Source organism: Pelodiscus sinensis, chromosome 16 (genome assembly GCF_052426305.1).
Source record: "Pelodiscus sinensis isolate ZL-2025 chromosome 16, ASM5242630v1, whole genome shotgun sequence".
Taxonomy (NCBI): domain Eukaryota; kingdom Metazoa; phylum Chordata; order Testudines; family Trionychidae; genus Pelodiscus; species Pelodiscus sinensis.
In genome coordinates this window covers 1,680,158-1,703,386 of record NC_143067.1, presented here as the reverse complement: position 1 = coordinate 1,703,386, position 23,229 = coordinate 1,680,158, and the positions used below count along the sequence as shown (strand labels likewise).

Sequence of the window (23,229 nt, the reverse complement as noted above, 5' to 3'; positions counted from 1 at the left end):
CAGGGGCCCCTGGGGCATCTAACCCCCAAGGCAGAGCAGTAGCGCCCTGCTCGTGGAAAGGGCTAGGGCACCCAGTGGGCTGCTGGGAGCTGGCCAGTGTCTGGGAATCCCCGGCACCCCCCACCAGCGCTCACCTGTTCACTGCAGTGGCCAGGGCTCCGGGGGGGGGGCAGGGCTAGGGCACCCAGTGGGCTGCTGGGAGCTGGCCAGTGTCTGGGAATCCCCGGCACCCCCCACCAGCGCTCAAGTGGGCCGGGGCTCCGGGGGGGCAGCAGGGAGCTGGAGGAACAGACCTACATGGCCCTAGAGCTGCTGTTTGCTGGGCCCTGGGGCAGCCGCCCTGCAGCTTGCGGCACAGGCAGCCAGAGGCTGGTGTCTGGCCCACCCGTCCAGGGCAGCCCCAGGCCCTCGGCGGGGGAGGGGGAAGAGGCCTGACCGGAGCCACCAGGCAGCCTGATCTGCTCCGGAAGCCCGGCTAGCAGCGCAGGACACAGCCACTTCTCCTCCCAGCTCTGCCACCAGCTCCAGCCGGTTAGGGTGTGAGCAGCCACCAGCCAGCCAGGCCCAAGTGGCAGCTCGGCTGCGGGCACACCGCCCTCTGGTGGAGACACTGCCCCCTCACAGGCCTGTGCCCAGCGCCAGCAAGCAGGCAGCCGGGTGCGAGCTCTTTGGGGAGGGGGCCCAGCCAAGGTGCTGGCAGCCAGCACCAGACCCAGACGCCGCAGGAAGGGACCTGCGAGCCAGGCTCCACACCCAGCCCGGGACAGGCCCTGGCCTCTCTCAATAGACGGGAGAACGTTGGCCTGGAGTCATGGCCACGCTGGAGCGCACCCCCGCCTGAGGGGCTCAGCCCCTCTGACCCGCAGGCCCCTGCTGTCCGTGAAGTGCTCAGAGACCCCCTGGGAGGCCACCTCACACACTTGCGGGGTCTCTGAAGAGCCACCCGGGCACTGTTTCCCGCACGCACAGGCAGGCTGCTTGCCCACGTGAGAAGGCGTGTGCAGGGCCGGAGGGCACTCGGCTCAGGAGGGGACGGCCCCTCCACTCTGAGGCCCGGGCTGGCAAGGAGCCAGGCTCGCCCCAGGTGCCGGAGTGCAGGACCCCACCTCTGCAGCCACGTCCCTGGGCAGAGGGCAGTCGCCCTGCACCCCGCCGGCTGACAGCAGCCTGCACACCATGCGCTACAGACTCCCTTGGCCAGGCCTCGCTTCTTTACTGAGCAGGACTTTGCACAGGTACAAAGAGCCCCACAAGTCACACCCCCTCCTGCCCCCACAGGCAGCAATGGGGCAAATAGCCACCAGCCTCTCCCAAAGGAGGGACGAGCCACAGCCTCCCGGGGATTCCCAGCCCGCAGAGAGTGGGGGCAGGGGAAGGAAGGGGAATGATCGGTCGTAGCAGCTGGGGGTTCAACAGTCACGGCTAGTTCAGTCCCACTGGGCTGGGCTCCTTCCCCCCAGAGAGGCCGAGCGTGGGCCTGCCCCAGACTGCTGAGCCGTGATGGCTCTGTGGCAGCCCGTGTTCTTGCTAGGCGGCTGCTGTGAACAAAGGTCCAGAGGGCAGGGCACCGGCGGCTGCACTGAGGGCCACAGCCATGCCAGGAGCCAGGCAGCCAAGCCCAGGGAGAAGCCGGCCTATCCCGAGGCAGAGGTCATGGCAGCGCAGAGCGGGGCTGGGGAGCAGCCCCACCTCTCTGCCCCTCCCAGGCCTGCTGGGTGCCCATCACGCGTCGTTGGGGAGGCCGAAGAGCTTGACGGTGCCGGCCTCCCGGCTGCTGTCGTACTTGCCGTCTTTGTCGTCACAGGCGAAGGCCAGCAAAGGCCTCTTGGGGTGCCAGGCCACTGTGAAGGTGGGGGATTCACACTGCACCTCCCACAGCTTCTCCCCTGCAGCGAGAAACAGCAGGGCGTGAGCCAGGAGCAGAGCCTGCCCCTCACCGGGGGAGGGAGAACCGCGCCCTCGTGCGCCTTGTCTTCAGCGAGACCAGGCGAGAGTCGCAATCGACACAACCCTCTCCGGCGACCTGCCCTGCCACTGCCCTGCCATGCAAACTCTCCGGTCGCCCGCCCCACATTCCCCCGCCACTGCCCTGCAAACCCTCCGATCGCCTGCCCTGCATTCCCCCGCCACTGCCCCATCGCTCCTGCCCCACCACTGCCCTGCTGTGCAAACCCACCGGTCGCCTGCCCCGCCGCTCCCACCCCGCCACTGCCCTGCAAACCCACCGGTCGCCTGCCCCGCCGCTCCCACCCCGCCACTGCCCTGCACACCCACCGGTCGCCTGACCCGCCGCTCCCGCCCCATCACTGCTGCCCCGCCACCGCCCTGCTGTGCAAACCCACCAGTCCTCAGAGACACCGGCCGCCTGCGCCGTTACCTGTCTCCACCTCGGCAATGTCGATGAAGTGATCCTCCGACGCCGACGCCAGCATCTTCCCATCGTGGCTAAAACTCAACGTTCTCACGGGCCAGTCCAGCCTGCAGCACAGGGTGGGTCAGAGGGATTTCCCCAGCACCAGGGGCGGAGGAGGAAAGACAACAGGCAGGGTCACCTACCTGGAGAAGCATCTCACGCACACCAGCTCATCCACATCCCACAGGCTGACCAGAGCATCTGCACTTCCCGTGGCAAAGTACTTCCCCATGGGGTCAAACTTGATGCAGATGCAGTTTGATGGGTGAGCGTTGATTGACTGGATGGGCTTCAGCTCTGGGTAGCTGTAGGTGCACAGGAGAGAGCAGAGTGAAATGAAAGAGCCCATCCCCAACACTGCAGGGCCCAAGTGCCCTCCACAGCAGGGCGCTGCGTGCCCGGCCCAACACCCAGGAAGCTGGGCTGCAGACCAAGCCAGAACCTCTCGCCCAGGAACCTGCCTTCCAACAGTGGCCAATGCCAGGTGCTTCAGAAGGATTAGCAAGTGACCCATCCCACTGGCCGCTCCCAGCTTCAGGCGCTCAATGGTTAGGGACACCAGAACACGGGTTTGCATCCCCGAGCAGCTTATCCACAGCCATTGGTGGACCGAGCTCCAGGGCCTTATCCGAGCTTTTTAACTCAGTTCTCATTTTGGCCGACTGTACTTCCTTTGGTTGTTTTAAACCTGCTGCCTGTTACTTTCATTCAATGACCCCTGGTTCTTGCGAACAGGTAAGTAACACTTCCTTATTCACCATCTCCGCTCCAGTCACGATCTTACAGTCTTCCATCATATCCCCCAAGCCATCTCTTTTGTAAGATTAGTCCCAGTCTTTCCCATCTCTGCTCACCCGGAAGCTGTTCCTTGCCTCAGATCATTTGTTGCCCTTCTCTGTACCTTTTCTTAGTCAAAAAAATGTTTTTGAGATGGGGCACCAGAGCCGCACCCAATATTCAAGATGTGGGCATACCACGGGTTTCTATAGCGACATCATGGTCTTTTCGGTCTTAACTCTGACAGCTCTTCGTTTCAAAATCCCCTACCACCTTTTCACGTTACAGTCCAGTGCCATTTTGGTTTAGGTGGAGCCCAGCCTTCCTGTATAGGTTCCTTTCCCAAAAGGTTGCCTAAATCTCTCCGGCCAACCCCATCATTTCACCCATGCATTGAAACCCTGAAGTTCTGCCTGTCTTCCCGGCTCTGTGCATGGAACTCGGAACATTTCAGAGAACACTACCATGGAGGTGCTAGACTTACTGAGCAGCCTAAATGGGACCTCCAGGTCCTCTGCCCCATGTCACTGGTACCTACCTGACCACTGGCTACTCCCCAGCACTGTGTCTATGTCTTGAGAGATCTGCAACCTTCACACCTGGCAGGCAATTCACCCAGCAGTTTTCCTGGTAATCACACACTGACTAGCTATATTTCTAATGACCAAATCCCCCATTACTGTTTACCTGTCTCTTAGTAAGTGGGCCCCAGAGGAGCACCATGACATCATCTGGAAGGGAGGTCCCAATTATGGGATTGCTCGAGCTTGATGTTATTCAAGACTTTCCTTCCCCTCAACAGCACAGAGGCTGTCAGATGGGGGGGGGGGGGGGGAGAGGGAAGGAGGGGGGACTGCTCTACTGTGACCCTGGAAGTCTCTGCAGTGTACCTCCCTCTCTTTTAGCTCCTCCAGTTCAGCCACCCTGGTCTCAAGAGCCCATACTTGGAATCTGAGGGCCATGAGTTGCCCACACCTGGTGCACCTAGCATAGAGGTGCAGGACCCTGAGGTTTTCTGGGGGTAGACCCAGTCCTTGCGCTGGGTCAGAGATGGGTGCAGCCTCATCGCTGAATCTGTGTCGCAGGGGATAACTTCACAGCGATCTCCCACCTCTGTGCACCCGGTGTCCTGTGCTTCCCAGTCTCGTGCTGGAGCCGTTACTAGGTACATCTGCCTCGCAAAACTCCCATTTCTTTTAACACCCTGTTCCCCTGAGATAGGCCCACCCCCTAAGGCCCACCCCCAGCAAGGAACCCTAAAGGGTTAGCGATCAAAGGACAGCAGACTAGAGCCCCATTGGGAACCTCTCAGCCTCGTCTACCAGCCAGCTTATGACAGCACACGCCCCCCAACCACACCACACTGTAGCCCTCAGCTATTGCCAAGGCAATCAGTCTACACAAGAGCCATGAGAAGGAAAGACAGCCCGAGGGAGCAGGGCAGGAGATGTAAGAGGGGGGCCCCGCACTAGAGACCATGCCGGGAAGTACCTGAGGATGTTGATGCAGCCGTTTCCGTTGGTGAGGAAGAACATGTTGTTATCATTGTTCCAGGAAATCTCATTCACCTCAAACTTAAACTGCTCCTCAGCCTTGGAGCGATGTGTTTTGGCATCAATGAAGGTGACCACATCATCCTTATTTCCCACAGCAATGGTCTGGCCATCGGGGCTCCAGCAGATATTAATGTTCTCTCCTGGAATGGAAGAGAGTGGGCAGGTCCTCCCGCACCACTAATGGGGGCAAGAGCCACTCATGTGTCATAGACAGACTCTTGTACGTTTAACCCAGGTCTGCCCCACAAACCTTCTGCCTTGAGTGGCAAAATGCAGACAGCACCAAGCTTAACATGTAACAGCCTAGCTTTGCCTGACTAGCTGCTCCACAACTACGAAAGCTTTAAGGGAAATTAACTGAACAGAACTGTGGCCTCAAAACAGAGAATCACGATTACTCCTGTTGCATGTCTCTTCCCTGTCTAAATCTCTCTGCACAGCCACTAAAATAAATTGCCAGGCTAAATAAATTGTGCAACAAATCTCTCATCTCAGAGGAGTAGCCACGTGAGTCTGTATCTATGGAAACGAGGTGCCCTGTGGCACCTTAAAGTCTACCAGATATATTTGGGCATTAGCTTTCGTGGGTAAAAACCATACATCTGACAAAGTGCTTTTTACCCCCGAAAGCTTATGCCCACATATGTCCGTTAATCTTTAAGGCGCCAGAGGACTCCTCCTTGTTTTTGAACAATTTTTTGACATAGTAGTGACTCAGGGGTGTTGGAACAATTTGCAGGGGTGCTGCTAATCCCAGCTGAGTTAGGGAGAGCAGGATTCACCTGCATAGCACCCTAGCACACATTTCCCGCACCTATATACCACCTATATACTGACTGGAATGAATATGTAACGAAACCTTGGAAGAAAAGGTGCTTAAAAAATAGAAATGGGAGGACTCAACGTTTTTTTCTAACTTCTAGCTATCCCTTCTCCCTAGAGCCACACACCAGAGAGATTTTGAGACAGTCTAACATCAGTGCACCTCCACCAATCCTAGCGCTAATGTAAACAGGTTCAGGTGTTTAACACTGTGTCAGAACATGGCTAATGCTGGGTACACACACAAATTCTCCCTGGAGATAGTGTAATGCAGGGGTTCCCAACCTGGGGAACAAGAAGCTTGTCAAGGAGGTACGGGAGCCAAAAAAGGTTGGGAACCCCTGGTGTAATGTATAGTTATAATTTGCTACTAAGAGCCAGAAAGATGCAATTGCCACACAATCATCATATACAGAGCTTGACAAATGGCAGTGAAAGCTGCTCGCCAGCCCCGCACTGAGCATGCGCATGCCACCGGTAAATGGGGTGTGCAGCTGAAATCTACTCGCCACGGGTGAGTAGATTCTATAGTTTGTCAAGCCCTGATCATATAGAGCTCTCAGGTTTCCTGAATTTACTGGCATCCATGTTGGGAGCAGGATGCATTTGCAAAAGAAGCAGTGTTTGTAGCTGTACTGAGATGTGCGGGTCCCTCTAACCTCCTCACATCAGCACCCACCTTTGGTGTTCACGGTAGCGATGCACTTCGTGGTGCGGACGTCCCAAATACGGATGGTTTTGTCTCCAGAGGCGGTAACAAAGAGGTCGGGGTTACTGGGGTGCCAGCACAGCTGATCCACACTATCCCCGTGGCCACGATAATTGTTCTCCTTCACCTACAGGAAGAGAATTGTTCTCCTTCACCCCCCGCCCCCGCCAGCCTCGAGCCCCTCGCCCTGCCCCACTGAGAAGAGCCTCTGGCCTCCCCGGGAGCCGCAGGCTGCTCTCAACCCCGCCCCCCCCCCCCCGCTCTTCTGTGGACTGAACGATCCCCAACCCCCCAAACACGTCGCGGGCTGCGGGCTCCAGCCCCCCCAGCCCCTCCCGCCCCGGCCGGAGCCCCCTAGCCCCGCCCCGCCCCCACAGCACCTCCCGCCCCGGCCAGAGCCCCCTACCCCCGCCCCGCCCCCACAGCACCTCCCGCCCCGGCCAGAGCCCCCTACCCCCGCCCCGCCCCCCCAGCACCTCCCACCCCAGGCTAAGCCCCCAGCCCCGCCCCCTAGCACCTCCCCCTCCCACCACCAGCCCCGCCCCCTAGCACCTCCCACCCCAGGCCAAGCCCCCCAGCCCCGCCCCCTAGCACCTCCCATCCCAGGCCAAGCCCCCCAGCCCCGCCCCCTCCCACCCCAGCCCCGCCCCCTAGCACCTCCCATCCCAGGCCAAGCCCCCCAGCCCCGCCCCCTAGCACCTCCCATCCCAGGCCAAGCCCCCCAGCCCCGCCCCCTCCCACCCCAGCCCCGCCCCCTAGCACCTCCCACCCCAGGCCAAGCCCCCCAGCCCCGCCCCCTCCCACCACCAGCCCCGCCCCCTAGCACCTCCCACCCCAGGCCAAGCCCCCCAGCCCCGCCCCCTCCCACCACCAGCCCCGCCCCCTAGCACCTCCCGCCCCGCCCGGAGCCCCGCCCCGGGGGGGCGCACCAGCCGGTCCTTCTCCAGCACGAAGACGCTGGCGGTCTTGTCGAAGGAGCCCGAGGCGAGGCGGCGGCCGCAGCAGCTCCAGGCCACCGAGTGCACCTTGGCGCCGTGCGCCGGGAACTCGCGGCTGCGCGTGTTGGCCCGGAACAGCTCCTGCATGGCCTGCACGTACGGCGAGAGCGCCATGGCAACCGCCGCCCGCGCTTCCGCTTCCGCTTCCGGCGCCAGGGGCGGGACGTCGCCCCTCCCCCCGCGCTGCAGCGCCCCCGCGCGGCCGGCCCGTGCACGGGTCACAGGCCCCGCCTGCAGCCGCGCGCGGACCCCTCGGGCCGCTCCCAGCCGCCTGCCCCCCCGGCCCCCGTGAGCGCCCCCGCGCGGCGCGGGGCGGGGCATGGCCGAGGGCGCCGCGCGCACCCGCCACTCGGGCTCGGAGCGGGGCCACGCGGTGAGTCCCGGCCCCGCCCCCCCGCGCCCCCAGTGCTGCCCCCACCCCCCATGTCCCTCTGGGCCCCCCCGCCCCGGCACCCGACTCCCGCCCCCCCACAGCCCCGTGCCCCCCCGCGCCCCCAGTGCTGCCCCCACCCCCCATGTCCCTCTGGGCCCCCCCCGCCCCGGCACCCGACTCCCGCCCCCCCACAGCCCCGTGCCCCCCCGCGCCCCTAGTGCTGCCCCCCACAGCTTCGCGCCACCCTGCACCTGCCTGGGCCCCCCCCACACACCCGCACCCCTCTGGGCCCCCCGCCCCGGCACCAGACTCCCGCCGCTTCCGCCCCCCACAGCCCCGTGCCCCCCCGCGCCCCCAGTGCTGCCCCCACCCCCCATGTCCCTCTGGGCCCCCCACTGTTCCCCCTGCACCGCTGGGCCCCCCAGTGCTGCCCCCACAGCTTCGCGCCACCCTGCACCTGCCTGGGCCCCCCCCACACACCCGCACCCCTCTGGGCCCCCCCGCGCCCCCAGTGCTGCCCCCACCCCCCATGTCCCTCTGGGCCCCCCCGCGCCCCCAGTGCTGCCCCCCCACAGCTTCGCGCCACCCTGCACCTGCCTGGGCCCCCCAGTGCTGCCCCCCACACACACCCGAACCCCTCTGGGCCCCCCGCCCCGGCACCAGACTCCCGCCCCGGCACCAGACTCCCGCCCCCCCCCCACAGCCCCGTGCCCCCCCGCGCCCGATGCCCCTCTGGGCCCCCCAGTTCTACCCGCACACACCCCCCATGTCCCTCTGGGCCCCCCACTGTTCCCCCTGCACCGCTGGGCCCCCCAGTGCTGCCCCCCATGCAGGGGCAGGTGCCCCTTTTGCGGGGCTCAGGGCAGTCCAATTTCGCGGGGCCCCCCTTTGCCACGGCGCATGCGCGGGGCCCAGGGCAGTCGCCCCTCTCGCCCTGCCCTATATCTGCCCCTGCCCCCATACTCCTCTGGGCCCCCCACTGTTCCCCTGCACCACTGGGCCCCCCCGCTGCCCCTCACACATACCTTGCGCTCCTCTGGGCCCCCCAGCGCTATGCCCCCCCACAACCCCTTGCACCCCTCTTGGCCCCCTGGTGCTGCCTCCCCATGCCCCTCTTGGCCCCCCGGTGCTGCCCCCACACACCGCCCCGTGCTGCTCCCCTGCATCCCCCTCGCTGCCCAACCCCAAAACCAAACTCTCATGCCCCACTGCTTTAGCCCCTGTGCACCACCATCCCTGGCTTCCCGCCGGGCGCCCCCCTGTGTGCACATGCACGCACTCACTATGCCTAACCAGACCTCCATGGGCCAGGCCTGATCCTCAGAGCCAGTCAGCTGGTGTGGCTGGCAGGGGTACCAGCACTTTGGCTGGCTCGGGGGCCAGACATGGCTCAGGTTTGCAGTGGCTGCCAATGCTTATCCTGTTGGCTGAGGCCCTGCGAGTTGAGAGGGGCTGTTCTCAGTCCAGTTCCTCGTGCCCCGGCAGCGGGGTGGAAGTGGGTGGGTACGGCGTGCCGGAGAGAAGTGGCTGCCCCTACCGTCCTGGGCACAGCCCATGAGGGGGTGAGCAAAAGTGGCAGCTGCCCCAGGGCCTGGTGGTTTAAAGGCCCTGGTTTGAAAGGCCGGCTGGGGGAAGCTGACCTCCACCCCTTCCCACTGGGGCCCCGGGAGCTGGGCTCCTGTACCAGCATGCTTTGTAAATTACTTTCACCATGACTAGTTGCCGTATTTCGACCTCTCGGCACTCTGGGTCAGCACTGGCTTGCATAAACCCCTCCGTGATTCTAAGGCTAGAAGAGGGCCGCTGTGCTCGCATCTGAGCAGCAGAACCGAAGGCGGCTCTGAATTTCTGGGCCAAATCCCGAGGCGCTGGCTGCGAAGAGCAGAGCATTTAGAAAAAACATCTGCTCTTTATTTCAGAATTGCCAGGGCTGGAGAATCCGCCCCGGCCCTTGGTAGGCTGGCCCGGGGCTAATTACCGTCACTCTTCCACATTGGCCTTATTTCTAGTCTAAATTAGTCTAGTTTCTGCTTCTGGCCATTGGATCGTGAGTCCTTGATACGTCGAAGCCCCACGTAGCTACACCCAGACTGTGCCCAAGTCTCCCCTTAGCCATCTCTTTGTCAAGCGAAATAGCTTGAGCTCCGGGGGTCTCTGACGTTTGTTCTTGAGTCTTTTAACCCTTCCTGTGACTCTGCCGGGAGCCCGCTCCCATCTTTCAACCCTCTTTCTTCACGGGTGAGCGTGGGGTCCCGGCAGGGCCTTCTGGGTGCTGATGCTGCCCGTGAGGAAGACTTTCATGTGGGCTGTTGAAGCTGAGCTCCGTCCTGGGGCCCCAAGGCTTGGGGGCGCCCCTGCCGGCAGCACTGACGGCTCTCTCTCCCCCCAGGAGGTCATTGATCTGACGGGCGAGGACTTGGCGGTGATTGACCTGACCGAGGGGGAGGGCTCCCCCGAGGTCGGCGCGGAGTGTGCGCTCCCTCCCCACGGCCCCCTGCTCCCCGCCGTAAAGCAGGAAAGCAAAGAGGAGGCCGAGCAAGGCTGCGGGGCCCCCTGGGACAGAGCCCACGCGGAGACAAAGGGCACCCACGGGGGAGGCTGTTTCTCCTCCGACTCCAGCAGCAGCAGCACCACCATTAACAGTGACCTGGGCTCCCTAGCCAGCCTCCAGCTGGACTCCGACGTGTTCTCCTTCTCCTCGGCCAGCAGCTGGAGGGCAGGCTCGGACTGCTCCGTCCCCGAACCTCTCAGTAGCTGCCAGCCAAGGGACGACCCGGACTGCGGGCCCCTGCCCCCGGCTCAGAGACTCTCTCCCGACCGCTCCAGCTGCCCCCCTGCAAGCGGCCGCGGGTCTCCAGAGCGGCCTTTGCTGGAGACTAGTCGCTGGGTGCTGGGTGCAGCGAAGCAGGAACCCCCCGAGCCAGGCAGGCGGAGGCTGGTCAACAAGGCCTGGCTGCATAAGCTGCGCTACTTCAGGAGGATGCCGGTGCACCACTTGTTCCTCCAGGGAGTGGTACAGGACGAGGAAACCCGCCAGGTAAGCACGTGGGGCCCCTGCCTCCCTCCCGGGGCCAGGTGGCGCCTCTCATATGGGGGGGCGATGCTTGGGCTGCGCCCCTGGCCTTTCCCGTCAGCCGGGCTCTGTGGCTCAACATCCCAGCCTGCAGCCAGCGCACTGCAAATTCGGGGGGGGGGGGGTTACCAATGACTTGGGGTTTGGCCACCTCCTCTGCAATGCGCCCGTCCTGGCCTCTGGCTGCCTTGTGCCCGCTCAGTACCGAGCAGCGCCCCAGCAAGGCAGAGCTCGAACAGCGGGTCGCGCCTGGTAAGGTCCCGCGGAGGGCAGGGGACAGCAGGTCTCCGCTTGCGTGCGCCAAGGGGAAAGGTGCGGTCTCTGCGCAGATGAGCCTGTGCCGATCCCCTCTGGGCAGCACTGCGCAGAGCTTACGTCACTGCTGGGCCGGCCTGTGAGCTCTGCCGTCCTGCTGGGGTTTGGTGCTGGGGAAATGCCCCGTTAGCAAAGGGCCCGGCGAGCCGGGAACCCGGCGGTGTCAGCATGGGCCAGCAACGGTCCATTGAGATGGGCTCCTGTGCTGGAGGCAGGCAAGCCCGCAGGCCAATCCGTGAGTGCCTGCACTGCCCGGGGCCTAGATGCATCTTCTCAGCTCCTAGAGGCGGATGCAGGGCGTTCTTGCTTCCTGGAGAGGGCCGGCCGGGTGACAGCACAGCTGCCTTTGGGTGACTGAGCCATCGCTCAAAGCCCCCCCGCGGGGCATGACACCCCCCAGCTGCACCAGTCGGTAGTCATGGTGCTGCACCTGGGGCTGGGTAGCCGTCCAAGCTAGCCCCACCTGGGTGACCGCAGCACGGCCCCCGGCTGCGTACCCTTCCCTTTCTCCTGCCCCAGGAGAGTTCCTGGGAAAGAGACCCCTTTTCCAGCCAGGGCTCTAGGCAGTGCCCAAATCGGCGAAAAGGGAGCTAAGGCACGTTTCCGTGCTGGGGCATTCCACCCCCGCCAGCCCCAGGGACGAAGCACAGCCAGGCAGGGGGTGAAACTGTGGTTAGTCCTGGCAGGCTGCACGGCGCCCCGTGTGACACGGCGCCTCGCACGGCTGACGCCTCACTGTCTGACAGAACGCCCGCCGGAAGGCCCAGCCCATCCCCAGCACAAAGCTGAGCATGGTGGTCACCACCATGGAGGAGAACTTCCCCCGGGGGACCCTGCAGTTCCTCACGGACTTCGTGTCCTGCCAGCATTACCCCCCGAAGGAGATCGTGTCCCACGTGACCAGGAACATCCTGCTGAGCTCGGAGGCCGGGCCTCTGCTGAAGGACGCCTACATGCTGCTGATGAAAATCCAAATGTAGGTGCTCTCTGCCCCGGCTCCGTGCTGCCTGGCCGGGAGCTTGCTCCCCGTATGGCGCTGGCCGCCAAACACTCCGGCAGGGAGGCCCCTTCCCAGCACGGTGGGTCCGAGGGCCTGGTGGAGGCTGGTGCCCGGCCGGGGTGGCACACACAGGTGGCCCGGCTGCAGCGGCCTGCGGGGGACTGGCTCTGCCTGCTAACAAGCCAGAGTTCCGGGGGTGCGGCCAGCCGTAGCGGGGGTGAAATGGGCTTTGGGGAAGCGGCCCCTTGGACGCTGGCTGGTCTGACGCGGGGCGGGCTTCGGCCCTGCTCACGGTGGAGAGGACCATGCAGGCCCTTCCCCCGAGCGCCGTGAGCGTGCCTTGCTCTGGAGCAGCCCTGCGAGGTCCTGAGCCTGTAGAATCTGCACCCGCCACGGGCAGGAGGCCGCGGTGCCGGGGTGAAACCCTGGGAGACGGGCTTCCGGCAAGTGACGGCTGCAGGGCTGCTGGTTCTCGGGGTTGCTTTGCCTGTCGCTCAGGCTCCTCGTCCCGACAATGGGGGAGCAGTTCTGGGGGCTCCTGCAAATCTCTCTTGTTTCAGGCTTCACCCAGCTACCACGGCTGTGCTGGGCTGGGACTGGGACCTGCTGCGGTACGTCCTGGAGGAGCAGGTACAGGCGATGGTTCTGGGGGGGAGGGGGTAGTTGCCCTGTATTTCCCTGTGCAGAAGGGGGTGAGCTGCTGGACAGCCTGTGGCGCTCAGCCCGACAGCAAGGCCTGTCGGAGAGACCAGGCCTCCGCCAGCCCCGCAGGAAGTCTAGCAGGAGGCTGGTGCACAGGGAGCCCCACGAGCCCTACCAACGCCACGCTGGCAGGGCTGCTCAGAGCTTGCCTTCAGTCACAGCGGAAGCCCAGTGCTCGGCCGCCTTCACTCCTTCATCGAGGCCCAGCCCCGCCCACTGGGGGTCCTGGCAAGGCTTCATACCCCCCCCCCCCCCACACCTGCTGCGGGCGCCTGCGCTCTGACGACCCACGGACCGGGCCTGGAGCAGTGCCGGAGCCCAGCCTCGCAGCGCCTCGGCTCAGCTCCGCCAGGCCCTCAGCAGTGGTGCGTGGGGAGCCCCAGCGAGGTGATGGACCCCAGGGAGCTGCCCCCTCAGCCAGCCAGGCAAGGCACTTCCTCCCCTGGCTGCCTTGCTGGAGCGTGTGCCATTGCCCCGTCCGTCTCCCCGCTGGCCTCTGCCCTCTCACCTCCGAGGGGCCTCGGGCTCCACCTTCCCACGCTCTGCCCCGCAGGAAGAGAAGCTCCCGGGCCGTGTCCTGTTCCTGCAGTACGTGGTGCAGACCCTGGAGGACGATTTCCAGCTGAACCTCCGGCTGCGCTGCCTGCAGAAATCCATCGCCAAGAAGGTGCTGTCCTGCGACCGGTGCTTCAGCAACGTCAAGTAAGGAGCCCTCCCCGGGGGCAGGGCACTGAGAACCCGGAGCCCTCGAGGCAGGGCCGCGGTGCGCAGTGCAGCTCTGTCCTTCCAGGAGGCTGGCGGCAGGAAATGCCTCGCGGTCAGAGCAGCCGGGGGGCCAGACGGCACGAGACCAGGAGGGCTGTGTGGCACCGCGCGTGGCTCTCCGCAGCCCCTCCCCCAGTGCGTGGCCCGGGACGTGGGTCCGAACGCGCCGCTGGAAGCCAGGCATCAGCCTGATTAACATTCACGTTCCCCTGCCAGGGAGGTGATCGAGTGGCTGGTCGCTGCGGTTACCGGACTTCGATTTTCCCCGCTCCAAGAGCAGCAGCACGAAGCATCCTGTCCCTCGCCGGACAGCTCCAGAGCCGGCAGCCACGCCCCCTTCCCCGGGCCAGACTCGGCAGAGGATGGCGATGAAGCTGGGGGATCAGAGGCTGCTCTCCCCGCTTCCCTGGCCCAGAAGTAAGGCCCGTGGCAAGAGGCTGTCCAGTAGGATGGAGATGTAGCCAGCCAGGGTCTCTAGTAGAGAAAGCCAAGCGGTGCCTGCAGCATGGTGCCTGCTTGCCAGAAGCCCAGCCTGGCCAGGGCAGATCCTGTTCTCTGACCAGAAGGGAGTGAGTGCCACAGGGAGCCTCTGACAGCCCCGCCCGGGGCTGGAGCACACAGGATGGCGTGAGCAGTGGCTGATGCCCTGGGCTGGAGCACACGGGGTGGCGTGAGCAGTGGCTGATGCCCGGGGCTGGAGCACACGGGATGGCGTGAGGAGTGGCTGATGCCCGGGGCTGGAGCACACGGGATGGCGTGAGGAGTGGCTGATGCCTGGGGCTGGAGCACACGGGATGGCGTGAGGAGTGGCTGATGCCTGGGGCTGGAGCACACGGGATGGCGTGAGGAGTGGCTGATGCCCGGGGCTGAAGCACACGGGATGGCGTGAGCAGTGGCTGATGCCCGGGGCTGGAGCACACGGGGTGGCGTGAGGAGTGGCTGATGCCCGGGGCTGGAGCACACGGGATGGCGTGAGCAGTGGCTGATGCCCGGGGCTGGAGCACACGGGGTGGCGTGAGCAGTGGCTGATGCCCTGGGCTGGAGCACACGGGGTGGCGTGAGCAGTGGCTGATGCCCGGGGCTGGAGCACACGGGGTGGCGTGAGCAGTGGCTGATGCCCTGGGCTGGAGCACACGGGGTGGCGTGAGCAGTGGCTGATGCCCGGGGCTGGAGCACACGGGGTGGCGTGAGCAGTGGCTGATGCCCGGGGCTGGAGCACACGGGATGGCGTGAGCAGTGGCTGATGCCCGGGGCTGGAGCACACGGGGTGGCGTGAGCAGTGGCTGATGCCCGGGGCTGGAGCACACGGGATGGCGTGAGCAGTGGCTGATGCCACGCGCCTCTCACCTGCCTGCAGGCCAGGCACTAGTCCGGGCGGTGCTTTTGTGCGAGGTAACCGCTGTCCCCTAGAAACTGGGCCGAGCCTTCCTCCTCGTGCCAGCTGGCAGGGCAGTTCTGAAGCAGGGTCCCAGGCAGCGCCGGCCGCCCCTAACGCTTGTTCCGGCCTAGGGAGGTGCTGCTCCTCCAGAGGATGCTGGCCGTGGCGGTGGAGGTGGACATGTCTCCCAACTGCAGCACCAACAAGATGGCTGAAGTGGTGTTTCCGTACGTGGTGAACATTCCTCTGCGGAGCCAAAGGTGAGACCCCCCCAGCGTGGCCCTTCTTGCTGGGAATGGCTTGAGCCCTCTGCTTACGCCCACCCGCAGCTCGGCTGTTGAGCAGCTAACGCGCCCTGCAGGGAGGGGAACAGCGCCCTCACGGGTGAGGCAGTGGGCCACAGGGGCCCTTGGGAAGTCTGAGAGCTGGCTTGGATGGTCACACCAAGGCTCTGATACATCCCCCCCGACGGGGGCCCTTCATCAGCAAGAGGCCCGAGCAGCAGCGGGGCTCAGGGCCAGGTCCCTGGGCAGTGGCAAGTAGGGGTGAGGCTGCCAGAAGTCACCAGGGCGGTGTCCCGACAGGAGTCTCGCTCTGATGCTGTGCACAAGTAGCCATGCAGCAGACGTCCCGGGCCCCAGGCCCGCTCTCTTGTAAACGCAGCCCAGGGGAGCTTCCCTGCGTCAGAGGCCCCCCGGTCGGCTAAGAGCGTGGGCCTGTGACAAGGGACTCGGCTCAGTCACTGACAGGCGTGCGCCAAGGCCTTGGGTAGGGAGGTCGGAGTGTTTGTGCCAACTTCTGGGAGCAGGGCAGCCGGACAGTTGCTCGTGGCACAGGGCTGCTGAGCGGTGCCTCCAGCTCAGCCCTGCCCCTTCTTCCAGGGAGGCCTTCTTAAACAGCATGGAGAGCCCCCTCCTGCGCTGTAAGGTGCTGGAGCTCCTGTTCCACCACAGCTGTGATGTGCCAGCCGCCCTGCAGTTGTCTCTGCCCAAGACCCTGTACTTCCTGGGCCACTCCTCCCTGCTGCTGCAGTACCAGGTATCCCGCCCCGCCCCTCGCGCCCAGAGCCGCCTGTACTTCCTGGGCCACTCCTCCCTGCTGCTGCAGTACCAGGTATCCCGCCCCGCCCCGCCCCTCGCGCCCAGAGCCGCCTGTACTTCCTGGGCCACTCCTCCCTGCTGCTGCAGTACCAGGTATCCCGCCCCGCCCCGCCCCTCGCGCCCAGAGCCGCCTGTACTTCCTGGGCCACTCCTCCCTGCTGCTGCAGTACCAGGTATCCTGCCCCGCCCCGCCCCTCGCGCCCAGAGCCGCCTGTACTTCCTGGGCCACTCCTCCCTGCTGCTGCAGTACCAGGTATCCCGCCCCGCCCCGCCCCTCGCGCCCAGAGCCGCCTGTACTTCCTGGGCCACTCCTCCCTGCTGCTGCAGTACCAGGTATCCCGCCCCGCCCCGCCCCTCGCGCCCAGAGCCGCCTGTACTTCCTGGGCCACTCCTCCCTGCTGCTGCAGTACCAGGTATCCCACCCCCGCCCCGCCCCGCCCCTCGCGCCCAGAGCCGCCTGTACTTCCTGGGCCACTCCTCCCTGCTGCTGCAGTACCAGGTATCCCGCCCCGCCCCGCCCCTCGCGCCCAGAGCCGCCTGTACTTCCTGGGTCACTCCTCCCTGCTGCTGCAGTACCAGGTATCCTGCCCCGCCCCGCCCCTCGCGCCCAGAGCCGCCTGTACTTCCTGGGTCACTCCTCCCTGCTGCTGCAGTACCAGGTATCCCGCCCCGCCCCGCCCCTCGCGCCCAGAGCCGCCTGTACTTCCTGGGTCACTCCTCCCTGCTGCTGCAGTACCAGGTATCCCGCCCCGCCCCGCCCTTCGCGCCCAGAGCCGCCTGTACTTCCTGGGCCACTCCTCCCTGCTGCTGCAGTACCAGGTATCCCGCCCCGCCCCGCCCCTCGCGCCCAGAGCCGCCTGTACTTCCTGGGCCACTCCTCCCTGCTGCTGCAGTACCAGGTATCCCGCCCCGCCCCGCCCCTCGCGCCCAGAGCCGCCTGTACTTCCTGGGCCACTCCTCCCTGCTGCTGCAGTACCAGGTATCCTGCCCCGCCCCGCCCCTCGCGCCCAGAGCCGCCTGTACTTCCTGGGCCACTCCTCCCTGCTGCTGCAGTACCAGGTATCCCGCCCCGCCCCGCCCCTCGCGCCCAGAGCCGCCTGTACTTCCTGGGCCACTCCTCCCTGCTGCTGCAGTACCAGGTATCCCGCCCCGCCCCGCCCTTCGCGCCCAGAGCCGCCTGTACTTCCTGGGCCACTCCTCCCTGCTGCTGCAGTACCAGGTATCCCGCCCCGCCCCGCCCCTCGCGCCCAGAGCCGCCTGTACTTCCTGGGCCACTCCTCCCTGCTGCTGCAGTACCAGGTATCCCGCCCCGCCCCGCCCCTCGCGCCCAGAGCCGCCTGTACTTCCTGGGCCACTCCTCCCTGCTGCTGCAGTACCAGGTATCCTGCCCCGCCCCGCCCCTCGCGCCCAGAGCCGCCTGTACTTCCTGGGCCACTCCTCCCTGCTGCTGCAGTACCAGGTATCCCGCCCCGCCCCGCCCCTCGCGCCCAGAGCCGCCTGTACTTCCTGGGCCACTCCTCCCTGCTGCTGCAGTACCAGGTATCCCGCCCCTCCCCCGCCCCGCCCCTCGCGCCCAGAGCCGCCTGTGCTTCCTGGGCCACTCCTCCCTGCTGCTGCAGTACCAGGTATCCCGCCCCGCCCCGCCCCTCGCGCCCAGAGCCGCCTGTACTTCCTGGGCCACTCCTCCCTGCTGCTGCAGTACCAGGTATCCCGCCCCGCCCCTCGCGCCCAGAGCCGCCTGTACTTCCTGGGCCACTCCTCCCTGCTGCTGCAGTACCAGGTATCCCGCCCCGCCCCGCCCCTCGCGCCCAGAGCCGCCTGTACTTCCTGGGCCACTCCTCCCTGCTGCTGCAGTACCAGGTATCCCACCCCCGCCCCGCCCCTCGCGCCCAGAGCCGCCTGTACTTCCTGGGCCACTCCTCCCTGCTGCTGCAGTACCAGGTATCCCACCCCCGCCCCGCCCCGCCCCTCGCACCCAGAGCCGCCTGCTCACCCCACCTCTGCTCTTGGCCTAGGACGAGGAAGTGACGTGGCAGCGCTGGGAGGAGATGCTTCAGCACTTGAATTTACTGCTGCTGAGTTATCACCACGTAGTGCTGGGTAAGCAGCCCCACCCGCGAGCTGGCTCAGCCTGTCGGAGCAAGCAAGAATCCGTCGGCCAGACCACCCAGGGCCCCTCACAGCCAGGCAGCTGGGTTCTCACCGTTCAGTCCAGAAAGCTGCTGGGAGCGGCTGTACATACAGGAGAACCTACACAGGGACAATCCTGCCCACGCCACCAGACTTCAGCCCCCAGGAATTAGCCTGTTCCCTAAAGCTGCATCTAGACTGGCAAGATTTTGCGCAAAAGCAAACGTTTTTAGGTAAAATCTTGCCCGTCTCCACTGGCCGCGAGTATTTGCGCAAGAACACTGACGTTGTAATGTACAAAATCAGGGCTTCTTGCGCAAATAGTCTGATGCTCCCGCTCAGGGATAAGCCCTCCTGCGCAAGTGTTCTTGTGCAAGAGGCCAGTGTAGACAGCAACATTAATTTCTTGCGCAAGAGAGCGTCCACACTGGCACGGATGCTTGTGTGCAAAAGAAGTCTTTTACGCAAAAGCATCCGTGCCAGTGTAGACGCTCTCTTGCGCAAATACTTTTAATGGATTTTCCATTAAAAGTATTTGCGCAAAATCTTGCCAGTCTAGACGCAGCCTAAGGGTTTGTGGTCCACTGTGCTGCTTGTTCCCTCGCTCAGCCGACAGCCTGGCCCGCTGGGGCCTTCCAGCTGCAGTTTGGTCGAGTGAAGTTGAAAATCAGCTCCCCCGCTGCAGTCATGGAAGGGGGGGGGTGCCTAGCTGCGCAGCCAACAGCCCCTCTCACCCCCATTTCCTCTGGCAGGGCACTTAAGAAGTTCTCTCAGCGAGCGGATGGATTTAATCATCGCCAATGCCAAACCCAAGGTGCAGGAGAGCGACAGGCTCATGCCCACGGATGTCGAGATGCACATCCAGGACTTCAGCAGCCGGCTGCAGCAGGTCCTGGGGCAGCCCCTCCCGCCGCAGCTCAAGGACAAGGTGTGCGTACTGCGGGAGCTGCTGCTCGCCACCACCGCCTGACAGAGCCTTCCAGCACGGGGGTAGGGCCAGCTTGGGGCCCGGTGGCTGCCTGCTCACAGCAGATGGCCGCGGTTTTGTTAAAAGCCAGGTGCCAGGCTGCCTGAGAAGCCACCTGAAACTGTGTGTACAGATCCTATTAAATTATTTTCCTGCTGGACCTGTCCTGCAGCTCCCAGTAACCTAACCTGGGCACGCGGAGGATGGTGCCACCGGAGAACGTGGGGGCTGGCCAGAGGGGAAGCCCTCGGGCAGTTTGTTAGCTGCTGGCCAGGCCAGGATAGAACTAGCATGAGACAGGTCGAAGTTGGCATGGGCTCTAGCCACGCGCTCAGGCAGTGCGTTCCCGGAGAGGAAGTGCTCCTACCCAGTCACATGCTGCCGTGGCCCTGGCTCGTGGCTGCACGTGACAGAGCAGCATCTCCCTAGCCAAGCTTTGCCTGTTAACCCAGCTCCTCTGGGCCACAGCAGGGCTCCCTGGGCCCCAGGCAGAGGAGCAAGCAGCTGGCCTCGAGGAACCTGGCTGTGGGCTGCAGGGCTCTGAACGAGAGCTGGCTGGTCTCCCTGCCCGAGGCTGAGCCTAGGGGTGTGGGGGCAGGCAGAGCGGAGGATGAAAGCGTCGGGTACAGCCCCTTGGCCGCTGCGCCCGCCTCTCGCTAAGCTCTGCTAGGAAGTGACGCTGCCACGGGAGAGCCCCCCGGTAGCCATGCTCCTTGCTCTGCTGCCACTGGGCCGGCCCGGGCCAGATCCGTGTTTCAGAACAATGCGGGCACCCCTCATGCGTATATGGCCCCGCTGGGACAGAAGGGGCCCAAGGGCAGTGCTGAGCCCTGCTGCAGATGCTTGGGGAAGGGGGGGCGGGGTGCAGAAGAATGCTGAGCCTAGCTGGGGGTGACAGTTTTCTTTCCTGTGACCAGGAGCAGAGGGGGTGGTAGGAAGCGACCCAGGGAAAGTACCAGAGGGTCCACTCCTCCCCCCGCCCTAGGATCATAGGGCAGAGATCAGTGACTGAGTGGGCCCAGGCTCCCTATCCCTAGCTAAGTGGACACTAACCACTAGGCCCCCGCCCCACCCCCCAGCCCGCCATGGACCTTATTGCAACTCCTGATGCCGTTTGCTTTTTAGGCTGCTGTCACAGACAGCATGAAGCCGTTGGAGGCTCTGTCACCCCCCCCCCCCCCCCGCCCACACACACTGGGTTTTACACACAGCTGTTCAGAGCTGTGGAAACAGCCCCGCCCAGAGACACTTGAGTGTGTCAGCACTAGAAGGTATTGGGGGGGGGGGAAGGAGGGGGTGCATTGCAGGATAATGTACTGAACAGCAGAAAGAGCCACAATAAGCACACACCTGCCCCTTCTCCAGAACTGGAAGCTGGCCCAGAGGGGAGCAGAGATGGCTCATCTTGTGAACAGGTGATTGCAGAGGGAGGACTCTTGAGGGAAGCGGGTGTGTGTTGTGTTTGGGGCTTTTTTGCTGTGTGCTGAGTTTGTGTTTGAGTGTGGGGTGGGGTTTTCTTCCCCCCCCCCTTTCCTTCTCCCCCCCCCCCCCCCCAACAAATGGAGCGTGTGCTGTGACTGGCAGCTGGAAACTGTTGGCTACTAATTAAAGTTTGAAATCTAGAAGCCTCTGCTGATTGGTAAATCTAGTGAGGAGGGCTTTAAACTAGGTTCATTGGGGGACAGTGACCAAAACCTTGAGGGGAGTGGAGAAGTCAGACACTGGGAAGAAATGCAAAGAGGAACAAGCAACAAAGGTGGACCCCTGATTCAAATGCAGAGGGTAGGAAGATCAACTGGTTATCTAAGGTGTTTGTACACCAATGCAAGAAGCCTGGGTAACAATCCGGAAGAATTCGAAGCCCTGGCCCAATCCAAGAACTACGATTTGATTGGGATAACACAGACGTGGTGAGATGACTCGCATGACTGGAGCGCTGTCATGGAAGGGTATAGACTGTTCAGGAAGAACAGGCAGGGGAGAAAAGGAGGAGGAGTTGCACTGTATATAAGAGAGCACTATGATTGCTCAGAACTCCAGTATATAGAGGGAGAAAAGCCCATTGAGAATCTATGGGTTAAGTTTAGAGGTGGAAGCAACAGAGGTGATGTTGCAGTTGGTGTCTGCTACCGGCTGCTGAATCAGGTGGGTGAGGTAGATGAGACTTTCTTCGGACAACTGAGAGAAGTTTCCAGATGGCAGGCCCTGGTTCTTGTGGGGGACTTTAATCACCCTGACATCTGTCGAGACACCAATACGGCAGTACACAGACAATCCAGGAAGTTTTTGGAGAATGTTGCGGATAACTTCCTGGGACACGTGCTGAAGGATCTGACCAGGGGCCGTGTGCAACTTGTCCTGCTGCACACAAACACGGAGGAACTAAAAGGGGAAGTAGAGGTGGGTGATAAGTGACAAGAAGCAGTGATCATGAGATGGTAGATTTCAGGATCCTGACCAAAGGAAGAAAAGTAGTAAACGCAACTTGGACTTCAGAAAAGCAGACTTCAACTCCCTCAGAGACCTGATGGGCAGAATCCCCTGGGATTCTAACATGAAGGGGGAAAGGAGTCCAGGACAGCTGGCAGTATTTTAAAGAAGCCTTACTGAAGGCACAGAAAGAAACCATCCCTATGCATAGCAAGAGAAGCAAACATGGTAGGAGACCGGACTGGCTTACAGGGGAAATCCCTGGTGAACTTAAGCACAAAAAGGGAGTTTACAGAAAGTGGAAACTTGGACAGATGACCAAGGAGAGCTATAAATATATAGCTCGAGAATGCAGGGGAGTTATCAGGAAGGCGAAAGTGCAATTGGAATTGTGACTCGCAAGGGATGTGAAGGATAACAAGAAAGGTTTCTACAGGCATGTTAGCAAGAAGGTGGTGATCAGAGAGGGGGTTGGCCCCTGCTGGATGAAGGAGGTAACCTAGTGACAGATGATGTGGGAAAAGCTGAAGTACTCAATGCTTTCTTTGCCTCTGTCTTCACGGACAAGGTCAGCTCCCAGACTAATGTGCTAAGTGACGCAAGATGGGATGAAGATGGACAACCCTTGGTGGGTAAAGAACAGGTTAGGAACTATTTTAAAAAGCTAAATGTACATAAATCCATAGGTCCAGACTTAATACATCCGAGGGTTCTGAGGGAGTTGGCAAATGTCACTGAGGAGCCTTTGGCCATTATCTCTGGAAAGTCGTGGAGATCAGGCAAGATCCCGGATGATTGCAAAAAAGCAAATGTAGTGCCCATCTTTAAGAAAGGGAAAAAGGATGATCCAGGGAACTATAGGCCGGTCAGTCTTACCTCAGTCCCTGAAAAAATCATGGAGGGGATCCTCAAGAAGTCCATTGTGAAGCACTTGGAAGAGGGGAAGGTGATCAGGAATAGTCAGCATGGATTCATGAAGGGCAAGTCATGCCTGACCAACCTGATTAGTTTCTATGCTGAGGTAACTGGCTCTGTGGATATGGGAAAGTCAGTGGATGTGATAGACCTTGACTTTAGCAAGGCTTTTGATACGCTCTCCCACAATATTCTTGCCAGCAAGTTAAGGGAATGTGGATTGGATAAATGGACAGTAAGATGGATAGAAAGCTGGCTGGAAGGTCGGGCCCAGCGGATAGCGATCAACAGCTCGATGTCAGGATGGCGGTCGGTTTCTAGCAGAGTGGCCCAAGGTTCAGTTCTGGGACCGGTTTTGTTCAATATCTTCATTAATGACCCGGATGAGGGGATGGATTACACCCTCAGCAAGTTTGCGGATGACACTAAGCTAGAGGGAGAGGTAGATATGCTCGATGGCAGGGATAGAGTCCAGAGTGACTTAGACAAATTGGAGGATTGAGCCACATGAAATCAGATGAGGTTCAACAAGGACAAGTGCAGAGTCCTGCCCTTGGGATGGAAGAAGCCCAAGCATTGTTAGACTAGGGACCAACTGGCTAAGCAGCAGTTCTGCAGAAAAGGACCTGGCAATTACAGTGGATGAGAAGATGGATAGGAGTCAACAGTGTGCCTTAGAGCTAAGAAGGCTAATGGCATATTATGGTGCATTAAGGGTACATCTAGACTACATGCCTCTGTCACCAGACACATGTAGATTAGGCTACCAGACATAGTAAAATGAAGTGGTGATTTAAATAATCGCA

At 62.6% G+C, this 23,229-nt stretch overlaps 2 protein-coding genes across 3 annotated transcripts; one reads left to right on the top strand and one right to left on the bottom strand.

Moving 5' to 3' along the window:
• Positions 1-1,193: 1,193 nt before the first annotated feature.
• THOC3 (THO complex subunit 3) lies at positions 1,194-7,440 on the bottom strand. Of its 2 annotated transcripts, none has more exons than XM_075900680.2 (6): positions 7,168-7,440; positions 6,248-6,404; positions 4,682-4,886; positions 2,557-2,718; positions 2,378-2,478; positions 1,194-1,886 (listed from the first exon to the last, which is right to left on the bottom strand). In XM_075900680.2, the coding sequence occupies exons 1-6, from the start codon at positions 7,387-7,389 to the stop codon at positions 1,723-1,725; spliced, it is 1,011 nt and encodes a 336-aa protein (XP_075756795.1). In that variant the 5' UTR covers positions 7,390-7,440; the 3' UTR covers positions 1,194-1,722. The 2 variants fall into 2 exon arrangements, with proteins under 2 accessions (XP_075756795.1, XP_075756796.1); XM_075900681.2 differs by having other exon boundaries at positions 7,207-7,436.
• A 15-nt stretch (positions 7,441-7,455) lies between these two features.
• Positions 7,456-23,189, top strand: SIMC1 (SUMO interacting motifs containing 1). The gene is made up of 10 exons (XM_075900679.2): positions 7,456-7,648; positions 10,038-10,685; positions 11,783-12,012; positions 12,597-12,666; positions 13,292-13,440; positions 13,720-13,920; positions 15,013-15,141; positions 15,763-15,919; positions 17,997-18,081; positions 18,864-23,189. The coding sequence occupies exons 1-10, from the start codon at positions 7,595-7,597 to the stop codon at positions 19,079-19,081; spliced, it is 1,941 nt and encodes a 646-aa protein (XP_075756794.2). The 5' UTR covers positions 7,456-7,594; the 3' UTR covers positions 19,082-23,189.
• The last annotated feature ends 40 nt before the right edge of the window (positions 23,190-23,229 follow it).